Source organism: Heptranchias perlo, chromosome 28 (genome assembly GCF_035084215.1).
Source record: "Heptranchias perlo isolate sHepPer1 chromosome 28, sHepPer1.hap1, whole genome shotgun sequence".
Lineage (NCBI taxonomy): Eukaryota > Metazoa > Chordata > Chondrichthyes > Hexanchiformes > Hexanchidae > Heptranchias > Heptranchias perlo.
This window is the reverse complement of record NC_090352.1, coordinates 15652957-15665781: the sequence shown is the minus strand read 5'-3', so window position 1 is coordinate 15665781 and position 12825 is coordinate 15652957. Positions and strand designations below refer to the sequence as shown.

At 42.1% G+C, this 12825-nt stretch overlaps 1 protein-coding gene and 1 long non-coding RNA gene across 4 annotated transcripts in view; one reads left to right on the top strand and one right to left on the bottom strand.

Annotated features, from left to right (window-relative positions):
* Nucleotides 1-1323: 1323 nt before the first annotated feature.
* Nucleotides 1324-12825, bottom strand: part of LOC137344878 (uncharacterized) — a 97310-nt gene continuing 85808 nt past the window's right edge. The window contains exons 3-5 of one of the 2 annotated variants that reach the window (XR_010968485.1): nucleotides 3972-4611; nucleotides 1918-2244; nucleotides 1324-1803 (exon numbers count right to left, since the gene is read on the bottom strand). This is a non-coding gene — a long non-coding RNA (uncharacterized lncRNA). Of the gene's footprint in view, nucleotides 2245-3971; nucleotides 4612-12825 lie in introns of both variants that reach the window. The other variant, XR_010968483.1, reaches the window with a different exon arrangement.
* LOC137344877 (myeloperoxidase-like) overlaps nucleotides 9489-12825 on the top strand; it is a 42902-nt gene continuing 39565 nt past the window's right edge. Inside the window, exon 1 of one of the 2 annotated variants that reach the window (XM_068008115.1) lies at nucleotides 9489-9564. Coding sequence is in view for 1 of the 2 variants with exons in the window: in XM_068008114.1 (XP_067864215.1) it covers nucleotides 9492-9564 (73 nt within the window). In the remaining variant the exon portion in view is untranslated. The remainder of the gene's footprint in view (nucleotides 9565-12825) is intronic. The other variant, XM_068008114.1, reaches the window with a different exon arrangement.

Sequence of the window (12825 nt, the reverse complement as noted above, 5' to 3'; positions counted from 1 at the left end):
ATATTGATGGTGGGGAATAAGGCGATGGTAATGCCGTTGAATGTCAAGGGGAGGTGGTTAGACTCTCTCTTGTTGGAGTTGGTCATTGCCTGGCACTTGTCTGGCACGAATGTTACTTGCCACTTATCAGCCCAAGCCTGGATGTTGTCCAGGTCTTGCTGCATGCGGGCTCGGGCTGCTTCATTACCTGAGGGGTTGCGAATGGAACTGAACACTGTGCAATCATCAGCGAACATGCCCATTTCTGACCTTATGATGAGTGCAATACATGCAGTCATTGGGGTGGGGTGGGGGAAAGGGGTGTTATGAAAGGCACTTTATAAATACAAGCTCTTTTGTTCTTTCTAGTGAGTAAGAAGGGTTGTCACTGGCTGAAGCACTGAGCATTAATGAGAATGGGACTGGTAGAGAGGTTGAGTCCCATGCCTGCACAGATAGTGGAGAAATGACTGCCCTGTCATAAGTCTTCCAAAAAACTCTGATGAGGAAGCCTCAATGTCACGTGGAGGCAGTCGAGACCGTTTCCACACATACGGTCGAAGTGATGGACAGGTTTTGGGAATCCATCACCTGCAACTGGAATATATTGCAGCAAGTTTCTCACAGCCTGCAGAACACCTTGGAGACCGTGACAGATCAGCAAATTTCTGCAGCAATAAGATGCCAGGACCTGGTTGGGTTACTCAGTCTGCAACATTACTGACCAGCAGCACCTGCGAGCCTGTGCCCGGCACCAGTGGGTTGCAAGGAGTGGGCACAAATATCAGTCTCTCCAGAGGGGCCTGCTTCCTTAAGGCTCCCTCCAATGCCTATACGTGAGGGAACCTCAGACACTGGCCCAGTACCTCTTGCCACTGCGAGTGAAAGGCTGCTGGAAACTGGTTCCTCTAGGATAGCTTTGCTGCGAGAATCACCTCAAGCTTTTAAGGCTCTAGGGGAACCACTGCAGCCACCCACAAGTGAGTCATATTTCATTAAAGAAACACATCACAGCACTGGTAGACTAGGAGCTTGAGCGGGTAAGTTAGCTAGCAAAAGGGCCAACACATTGTCAAAAGTAGTTGTAGGTGGGGTGATTGGAATTTTTGGCATTCTTTGTTGAATGTCGTTCTGTAAACACAGCTTGTGCTCAGAGTTCGAAGTTCATGTCTCACACACACAGCCCATTGCTCATTTGCCGGAATGACGTCATTGCCACTTCGAGGGAATTCCCCGGTCACGCAAGTGGATTATCACAATCTAAGGCAGTGTCCCAAACCGCCACACGCTACCGTGTAGGGAGCACAGCAAAAGGGTATCACTTTGGGACACACTTCAACAACGTTTTTCTGAAAATATTTTATTTTTCCAACCTCTTCGCGCCACAGTTTGGGAAATGTGGCTTCACAGTAAAGACCTGTAGGGTAGGAGCCAGTACCATTAGGAAAACATGTAATTCATTGTCTGCGAAGCACTTTAGGGTAAACTGAGGACGTGAAACATGCTATATAAATGTAAGCTCTTTCTTTGTGCTTCTGTCTCCATTGTCTGCAGAACATCATTGTCTCATTATGCCTCTGCGAAGCATCGTGGGACGATGTAAATGCAAGATGTCGTCGTTTCCATCATGTTCCAACCCTTTTCCAGGTCCTATTACTCTGTCCCATCCTGTCTGATGTGCATTAGTGCACCTCACAACCTCCCATCTCTCGCATTCTCTTCACCATTTCACTTTTTGCTCTCCTTTTCTTGTCCCTTTCTGCCTCTTTCTATCTCCCATCACCCTTACTCTTCCGAAAGCAAAACACTGCCGATGCTGGAAATCTGAAATAGAAAAAGAAAATGCTGGAAAAGCTCAACATGTGAGGCAGCATTTGTGGAGAAAGAAACAGAGTTAATGTTTCAAGTCAAAGACCTTTCATCAGAACCCTTACTCACCATCTGTCTTGCTCTTCAACGGCTGCCCTTTTGCCTTCTCTATTGAACCTCTTGCCTGCTTACTCTCTCCATGGGGCACTTTGAATATGCCCCCCCCTCCCCCCTCACACACTAAATTATAAGCCCAATGAATGCTTTAAAAAATGGAATCAGCCGGCTTCCCACCAGTGAAGAACACACGAGAGATGGCGCCATTGGGCGTTGGCTGAAATCCGCTGCGGTTACTCCACCGCACGCAAGGTCCTGCCTGCGGGTCCAGTTCTTCTTCCTCCAGTTCCACCTCTTTGAATTTTGTGGGTGTGGCGACATGGGGCTGTCATCTGTGATCTGTACTGGGGGATGGAGAATAATACATTAAATCCACCAATCGGATCAAAGAGAACACCCGCTCAGGTAGAGTTGGCAGCAATTGCAACAGGAGCTACAAATAACGCACTTTTGATTCGCCAATTCACAGCCAATGAAAATGGCAGGAATGAACGGCAGAGTGACTGCCCTTTTCAGGAAAGCCGAAACAATCTTTCACTATCATTGATCCATAAAACACCCTGATGTAAATGGGTTGAACCTGATCTTTATCTTTAAACTTTCTTTCCTCATTTTTCTGACGTTGAAATTAGTTTTCGCAATTGCTGGCAGCAAACCAATACCATACCCAGAAGCCAGTACCATTAGGAAAACAGTATGTTTTATTTTTATACTTTTGATTTATTGAACTTTGCTTTATGTTTTGTAACTTATCAAAAATATCTAATGTTTACCTTCTAGTGCTCACCTTCACTACTGTGGGACGTGAGCCAAAATAGTTTGGGAAACGCTGCATTAACCTATTTATTTTTAAAAGAGTTAATAAATGCATTAAAATTGCCCATCTAGTAATTAATTCCATACATTGACTGCAAATCCCATAGACAGCACTTTCAAGCCTTTACTTTCCCAAGAAAATTCTGCAAGGTTTCCCCTCATCTCTCCCAAAACCACCATGAAATGCACATGACCAAGACTTTTTAAACACTGGGAGATCTCTAACTCAATTAGTGACTGGAAACATTTTCTGTCTTATCAGCGCAACACCTTTGTGTTGCTGGGTCTCCTCTCTCTTGTTCTCAGTTTCTGTCTGCCATGATACGTAACAGTGAATATGCTACAAAAGTAATTCATTGTCTCTGAAGCACTTTAGGGTAAACTGAGGATGTGAAACATGCATATAAATGTAAGATCTTTCTTTGTGCTTCTGTCTCCACTGTCTACAGAACATCATTATCTCATTATGCCTCTGCGAAGCATCGTGGGGCATCAGAGCTGAGCTCAATTCTGTCCTCCCCCGAAGCCAAATGCCCATTATCCAGCAGCACTCCTTCCTTTGTACATGGAGGCAAGTCATTTTTCAGAGTTACCAGCAATCTCTAGCTTAAATTATTGATGTGCTTCAAGTCGCTCTTTAATTTAGCTGTTACTGTATGAAGCTACTCCCCTTTCCATTGTGCTGGGAACTTTTTTTAAATTTCAAAATATACTTTATTTCATAAAATTTAAAGATGCACACAGTTCAATGTAAATATCACAATTCAAACCAGTACATTACAGATCGTACACACAGTGCAATCTCAATATTACAATTCAAATGCCGTATGTTGCTTATGATTCATGATGTACAATACAATACAAGGTGGGGTGGCCTTACACGGTGGCCTTTCCCCATAGATGTAAGGAGTCGTACAACACCAGGTTATAGTCCAACATCTTTATTTGAAATCACAAGCTTTCGGAGCTTTGCTCCTTCGTCAGGTGAAGTGAAGAGATGCATATAGGCACAGCATATTTAGTCAGAGAACAATGCCTGGTGATTACAGATAATCTTTCTAACTGCCTATATGCATCTCTTCACTTCACCTGACGAAGGAGCAAAGCTCCGAAAGCTTGTGATTTCAAATAAAGCTGTTGGACTATAACCAGGTGTTGTGCGACTCCTTACATTTGTCCACCCCAGTCCATCACCGGCATCTCCACATCATGGCTACTATTTCCCCATAGACCCTTTGCGTAGGTCGCACCTTGCTTCAGTGTGTCCCGCAGCACCTGGACCTTGGGGTGTGCCAGTCGGTAACACTCGGTCGTGGACAGCTCCTTCAGCTGGAAGACCAATAGGTTTCGGGCGGACCAAAGGGCCTCCTTCACTGAGCTGATGGTCTTCCATCCGCAGGCAATATCTGTCTTGGGGTGCATCCCGGGGAACAGCCCGTACAGCACCGTATCCTGAGTTACTGAACTGTTAGGGATAAACCAGGACAGATACCAGCGGATCTCTCGCCACACCCTCTGCACGAAAAGGCAGCCCATCAGGAGGAACCATTCATCAGGTCCCCAGACACCAAAGAAATCTAGAAAAAACGTAAAAGGCATAAGAAGACCAATGGGGGAAGGAGTCCTGCTTACACAAAGTGACCTGCATTTACTCAAAGGGAACCAGCAGTCACGTTTGAGTGCGGGATGGGGGGTCAGCAGATATAGGAACAGACTGGCACTCACTGGACGGGCCTGTTGATACCAGGCAGCGTCTGTTCAGTGAATGGAAGTGGAAAATTCAGTTGGGCCACTGGGAGTTTTTCTTTCATCTTTTTAGGCTTCTTGTTAGTTTCCAGCGACAACCCTGAGCTTTCAGGTGCTGCAGTGTAATCGTAAACCCGACTGAACCTGGAATTATTGATTCAAAGAGACACATTAATCCTGGGGCTTCGGTAAACACAGGACACAATTTATTTAAGAAAACAAAACCCAGCTGCTGTAACCAATAAAGCCTGTGTGAATTACAGTAAATGTAGCACATGGTGCAGTACAGTAGTGTTAGACCAGCCTTTAGTATTGGGGGAAGAACAAGACTCAGAAGTGTCTTGTGTCATTTCCATCACAATTTTTTTAATATTATTCATTCTCGGGATGTGGGCGTCACTGGCAAGGCCGGCATTTATTGCCCATCTCTAGCTGCCTTGACTAAATGGCTTGCTAGGCCACTTCAGAGGGCAGTTATGAGTCAGCCACATTGGTGTGGGAATTGAGTCACATAGAGCCCAGGTCAAGTAAGGACGACAGGTTTCCTTCCCTAAAGGGCACGAGTGAACCAGTTTGGTTTTTACGATAATCCAACAATTACGTCATGTTTGAAAGAATTTACCTCATTAACACGTCATTATGGGGGAACGTACGTCTGTGCACTATGGTAACAAAATTATACACCTGTTAATAAGTAACAGCTTTACAACTTGTTACAAATAAAGGAAGAAAGAAAGGCTTGTATTTATATGGCGCCTTTCACAATCTCAGGTCATCCCAAAGTGCAATACAGCCAATGAAATACTTTTGAAGTGCAGGAAACGCAGCAACCAATTTGTACAAAGCAAGGACCCACGAGCAGCAATGAGATAATGACCAGATAATCTGATTTAGTGATGTTGGTTGAGGGATAAATATTGGCCAAAGCACTGGGGAGAACTCATCTGCTTTTCTTTGAAATAGTGCCTTGGGATCTTTTACATCCATCTGAGAGGAGGGACGGGGCCTCTGACAGTGCAGCACTCCCTCAGCACACCACTGAAGTGTCAGCCTGGAGCAAGAAGTCGGCAGCAGGCCGCACCATGGGACCTGAACCCACAACCTTCTGATTCAGAGGCGAGAGTGCTACCAACTGAGCCACGCTGACACCTTTAGTGCAGATTTATAAACAAATGAAAAAAAAATTCCATGGTGGTTCTGCGGTCTGGCTCTGTAACTCCAGGAGACCGGCAGAATCCTCCGTAAAATGGTGGAGACCCTTTGTGCCAGGTCTCCAGGTATCCGGGAGTTTCTGTGTTGCCATATAAGGGGAAGAAATTTTGACTCCCTATGCCAGGACTCCCCACACTTTAGGATTATTGGAGACTTGGTCTATCAATGAGTGAGTAGAGACATGCTGATCTCTGCAAGAGCAGATGTGTCACTGATCAATGGGATCCAGGCCAGTGCAGCAGCTTTGGTGTTGGAAGAACTCCAAAATAATTTTTGTTAAAAAATTTCACAATCAACCCCATTATTCAGGGCAGCGAGGGGAATGTGGCCGGGATTTGGGGAGATTTGACTGGGCAACCCTTCCATGGGAGGCAGAGGCCAGAGTTTCTGGCTGGAAGGGGCTGGCTAGCACCAGAGGCGCAGCCCGAAGGCACTTGTGCCCACTTTCCCCATGCTAATTAGGTGCTCTCCCAATGACCCCACAAACTCAAGCCGCATCAGCACTGGAGGGCACCTGTGGGCATGATCCTCACGTAACCAGCAAGATCACATCCTGAGGAACTTCAGCCCCTTTATATTAAAGTCCCTTTAATCTGAGGTGACAGAAGCCAGGTTCTGGTGCTGAAAGTGTTAACAATTACTGTGAATACTTGCGTGAATCTTCCTCTTCAACATCTGTTCCAGAAAACTACACCCACCTAATTTACAAATATCCTTATTCCATATGAGGTCAGAGTAATACCACATTTTGTTAAATTGAAAATAGTTCTACATTTACTTAGAATCCAGTCAAACAGGAAATTTTATGCAAATATTTAAACTGGATTATTTTTAAGCCCAAGTTTTAGAACCTTTCTTGCAGAAGGAATTGGAAATCCTAAGGTGAGTGTCAGTCTGATTTCATTAGGGTAGCTCTGTTTGGGAAGGATATGTTGCTCGTGTCTTCCCTTGTGAATATTTGGAAAAACTATTTCACAGAATATTTACTATTTTGTGTTCATTCTCAGTTTCAAGCCCTTTGCATCTTTTAGGGTTTTTCCATTTCTCCTTGACTGCCCTCTTCCAGTTGCAGTACTGAAAGAATGTTCTATTGTTCTGTTTAATCCGTGCTGCTGTGCTTTTTTCTATGTTCCACGTTGCTTTTCTGACCATCCTTTTAATGTACTTCTGTATACTCTTGTAATCATCCCACTGAATCCCTTCCATTTTCTTCCTCCTGGATTTGTAGAGGTCAATTTTGCTGTTAATTTCCCTTTTAATTTGTTAATCAATTTAGGACCATATTTGTTTAGTCTGAACTTATTTGTTTAGAAATGTATTTATCTTGCATACTCAGTATTATATCTTTAAAGGTGTTCTACTTAACCTCTACTGAAGTGTTGTTAAGCCACATCTCAAATCCTTTTTCTTTAGTAGTTCTTTCAGTTCTTTGAAATTTGCCCTTTTAAAGTTATATATCTGACTCCTGGTTTTAGGTACATCTGACTCTCAAATCATGTTGAACTTAACTATTGTGTGGTCGCTACCCCTCTAAGGGTGCTACAACTTCCATGTTTTGTAAAAGAAAATTGACTGGGGAAGGGGGTAACAAGCAACGATGCAAGAATATGGAGAAACATATTCAAAGGTGATCAGAGGAGCAAAGGGGATCCTATAAAAAAGTATGCTAACTGTGAAAAACAGTGTGATTTATATACATACATTGCAGAGAAAATTAATCTGGGCAAATATTGACATGTTTACTATGTTTACTAATGTCTCCGAGAGTCTCTTCACTTTGATCGTAATTCACACTGTCTCTGACAGTTAGTACAGATTGTATGTAAATCATATCAAGGGAGAAATTCAACATTGGCAAGGATGCAAAACGGGTGGGAACGGATCAGTCATTCACAATGCCCAAGTTTCCTTTTCATTAACTTAAATGGAGAGGAAAATCAAGCAGTGTGTATAACCGGCAGTCAATCCGTTCACACCCGATTTTCACCTCTGCTGAAGTTGAATTCACTCCCACTGTCTCTGACTGTTAGCACAGTTTATATATAAATCACACTGTCTCTGACTGTTAGCACAGTTTATATGTAAATCACACTGTCTCTGACTGTTAGCACAGTTTATATATAAATCACACTGTCTCTGACTGTTAGCACAGTTTACATATAAATCACACTGTCTCGGACTGTTAGCGCAGTTTATATGTAAATCACACTGTCTCTGACTGTTAGCACAGTTTATATATAAATCACACTGTCTCTGACTGTTAGCACAGTTTACATATATATTACACTGTCTCGGACTGTTAGCGCAGTTTACATATAAATTACACTGTCTCTGACTGTTAGCACAGTTTACATATAAATCACACTGTCTCTGACTGTTAGCACAGTTTACATATATATTACACTGTCTCGGACTGTTAGCACAGTTTACATATATATTACACTGTCTCGGACTGTTAGCGCAGTTTACATATAAATTACACTGTCTCTGACTGTTAGCACAGTTTACATATAAATCACACTGTCTCTGACTGTTAGCACAATTTATATATAAATCACACTGTCTCTGACTGTTAGCACAGTTTACATATATATTACACTGTCTCGGACTGTTAGCGCAGTTTACATATAAATCACACTGTCTCGGACTGTTAGCACAGTTTACATATAAATCACACTGTCTCGGACTGTTAGGACAGTTTACATATAAATCACACTGTCTCGGACTGTTAGCACAGTTTACATATAAATCACACTGTCTCTGACTGTTAGCACAGTTTACATATAAATCAAACTGTCTCTGACTGTTAGTAGTTTATATATAAATCACACTGTGTCTGCCAGTTAGTAGTTTATATATAAATCACACTGTCTCGGACTATTAGCACAGTTTGTATATAAATTACACTGTCTTGGACTATTTGCACAGTTTGTATATAAATCACACTGTCTCTGACTATTAGCACAGTTTATGTATAAATCACACTGTCTCGGACTATTAGCACAGTTTATATATAAATCACACTGTCTCGGACTATTAGCACAGTTTATATATAAATCACACTGTCTCAGACTATTTGCACAGTTTGTATATAAATCACACTGTCTCTGACTATTAGCACAGTTTATGTATAAATCACACTGTCTCGGACTATTAGCACAGTTTATATATAAATCACACTGTCTCGGACTATTAGCACAGTTTATATATAAATCACACTGTCTCAGACTATTTGCACAGTTTGTATATAAATCACACTGTCTCTGACTATTAGCACAGTTTATGTATAAATCACACTGTCTCGGACTATTAGCACAGTTTATATATAAATCACACTGTCTCAGACTATTAGCACAGTTTATGTATAAATCACACTGTCTCAGACTATTAGCACAGTTTATGTATAAATCACACTGTCTCGGACTATTAGCACAGTTTGTATATAAATCACACTGTCTCGGAATGTTAGCACAGTTTATGTATAAATCACACTGCCTGTGACTGGTGAATAATAGAGAAAAATTCAAGTCAGTGCTGCGCATGTGTCTCTGTTGTATGCTGTTTATATGCTCATGTATTTGTGTCTGTCTGTCTGGCTGTTCATGTCTCTGTACATGTGAATGTCAGTGTGTGTCACTGTATATCTCCGTGTATATCTGTCGGTATCTGTATGTGGCTCTGTATCTTTGTTTGTGTGTCCTTGTATGTGTGTACATCTGTGAGGGTTTAGCTGTTTAAGTCTTCTAACTTTAACGCATCTCTAACCTCTACACCCAGTCCCTGACTCATGTGCTGAATGTGTTTCTTTCAGAATGGCGCCTTTGTGGTCCTTGGGCATGCTCCTCATTGGATTTTTCCTGCTTCAGACTGATGGAGTTCACGCAGGTAAGAGTCTCAAACCCAACTCCCCAAATCTGTCTCGCAAAATTTCACTGAGCAGGAGGCACCGAGCCTGACAATCTAAGCCTCTCTCATGGAATCTTGCAGAACAGGAGAGATTGAGCCCAACTCTCCAGATCTGTCGCACTTCGTCTTAGAGTTGAGACTCCTGAGCCTGGCTCCTCTGGTCTGTCTCGTTAATATACAGAGCAGACTTTCTGTGACATGATATATAATGAGTAATGAACCAGATTTAGTTAACAGCTTAACTGTGCGTGAACATCTATCCAATAGCGATCATAACATGATCGAGTTCAATGTAGTGTTTGAAAGGGAAAAAAGTGAGTCAGCTGCTAAGATTCTAGACTTGGGTAAGGCCGATTTCAATGGGATGAGACAGAGACTGTCCACAGTAAACTGGGCAAATCTGTTAATGGGTAAAACGACTGATGATCAGTGGGAAATGTTTAAAGAAACATTTAACGAGATACAGAATAGGTTTATACCCCTGAGGGGCAAGAACTCTACTTGCCAAAAAAAACAGCCATGGACAACTAAAGAGGTAAGGGACAGTATAAGACGTAAGGAAAGGGCATACAAAAAGGCAAAAAATGGCACAGATCCTGGCGAATGGGAAAGATACAAAGATCAACAAAGGGTCACAAAACAGATAGTAAGGGCTACAAAAAGAGAATATGAAAAGAAACTTGCAAGGGATATCAAAACCAATACAAAGAACTTTTATAGTTATATTAGGAAAAAGAGGGTGGTCAGGAGCAGTGTTGGCCCCTTAAAAACTGAAAGTGGGGATATTGTCATTGACAATGGGGAAATGGTGGACATGTTGAATAATTACTTTGCGTCAGTATTTACAGTCGAAAAAGAGGATAGCATGCCGGAAATCCCAAGAAAACTAATATTGAATCGGGGACAGGGACTCGATAAAATTAACATAAGTAAAGCAACAGCAATGAAGAAAATAATAGCACTAAAGAGTGACAAATCCCCAGGACCAGATGGTTTCCATCCCAGGGGTTTAAAGGAAGTTGGTGAGCAGATTGCAGATGCCCTAACTATAATCTTTCAAAGTTCTCTAGATTCAGGAACTGTCCCTCTAGGTTGGAAAATTGCACGTCACTCCACTTTTTAAGAAAGGAGAGAGAAGGAAACCGGGGAATTATAGACCAGTTAGCCTGACATCTGTTGTGGGGAAATTTCTGGAGTCTATAATTAAGGATAGGGTGACTGAACACCTCGAGAATTTTCAGTTAATCAGGGAGAGCCAGCATGGATTTGTGAAAGGTAGGTCGTGCCTGACAAACCTGATTTAATTTTTTGAAGAGTTGACTAAAGTAGTGGACAGGGGAATGTCAATGGATGTTATTTATATGGACTTCCAGAAGGCATTTGATAAGGTCCCACATAAGAGACTGTTAGCTAAATTAGAAGCCCATGGAATCGAGGGAAAGTACGGACTTGGTTAGGAAGTTGGCTGAGCGAAAGGCGACAGAGAGTAGGGATAATGGGTAAGTATTCATATTGGCAGGATGTGACTAGTGGAGTCCCGCAGGGATCTGTCTTGGGGCCTCAATTATTCACAATATTTATTAACGACTTAGATGAAGGCACAGAAAATCAAATCTAAGTTTGCCGATGACACAAAGATTGGTGGCATTGTGAGCAGTGTAGATGAAAACATAAAATTACAAAGCGATATTGATAGATTAGGTGAATGGGCAAAATTGTGGCAAATGGAATTCAATGTGGACAAATGTGAGGTCATCCACTTTGGATCAAAAAAGGATAGAACAGGGTACTTTCTAAATGGTAAAAAGTTAAAAACAGTGGATGTCCAAAGGGACTTAGGGGTTCAGGTACATAAATCATTGAAGTGTCATGAACAGATGCAGAAAATAATCAAGAAGCCTTTATATCTAGAGGAATAGAGTACAAGGGGGCAGAAGTTATGCTGCAGCTATACAAAACCCTGGTTAGACCGCACCTGGAGTACTGTGAGCAGTTCTGGGCACCGCACCTTCGGAAGGACATACTGGCTTTGGAGGGAGTGCTGCGTAGGTTTACTAGAATGATACCAAGACTTCAAGGGTTAAGTTACGAGGAGAGATTACACAAATTGGGGTTGTATTCTCTGGAGTTTCGAAGGTTAAGGGGTGATCTGATCAAAGTTTATAAGATATTAAGGGGAATGGATAGGGTGGATAGAAACTATTTCCGCTGGTTGGGGATTCTAGGAGTAGGGGGCACAGTCTAAAAAGTAGAGCCAGACCTTTCAGGAGCGAGATTAGAAAACATTTCTACACACAAAGGGTGGTAGAAGTTTGGAACTCTCTTCCGCAAACGGCAATTGATACTAGCTCAATTGCTAAATTTAAATGTGAGATCGATAACTTTTTGGCAACCAAAGGTATTAAGGGATATGGGCCAAAGGCAGGTATATGGAGCTAGATCACAGATCAGCCAAGATCTTATCAAATGGCGGAGCAGGCACGAGGGGCTGAATGACCTACTCCTGTTCCTATATTCCTATGTTTCCTATATGCAAATGTTTTGGTAACAGAAGATGTGTTTAAAAGAAACTTGCATTTATCTGGCGCCTTTCACAACCTCAGGATGACCCAAAACACTTTACAGCCAATGAAGTACTTTTGAAGTGTAGTCATCGTTGTAATATAGGAAACACGGCAGACAATTTGCACACAGCAAAGTCCCACAAACACCAAGGTGATGATGACCAGATAAGCTTTGCTCACACTGCATGATGAGTGTAAAGACAATAAGATAAACAGAAAGAGAAGAAAGATATGTTGTTGATAGCAAGAGCTTCTTTAAGGCCAATATTAAGAAACAAGCACTGTTTTGCTCAACGGGATATGCAAAAGAAAATTGCTCCCAGTCAGGTGCTGGGTAAGTTTTAAGCAAAGTCATGATCAGCAAAGCTAGCAGTTATTGTTATAGAATAATCAGGGTATATTTTTCCTGACTCCCACTGGCAGCCCCGAGGTTTAGTTGCCACTAATACGGATTCATCATTTCTAAGTTTAAAGGTTTTTTAAAAAAGAAATGGACTTTATTGATAAGTTTGTTTAGGTAGTCACGTTAAATCCTGCAATAGAAAGCCAGTTCTATTACAATCCAGCTAAAATAAATCATGAGCTACATTCAGAACATCTAGGTGTAGAGTTTCCACTAGGGGTGCCCAGAATGCGCTGGACACTGCGCCAGTTTGCCAAGGTGAAGTTATCCTGA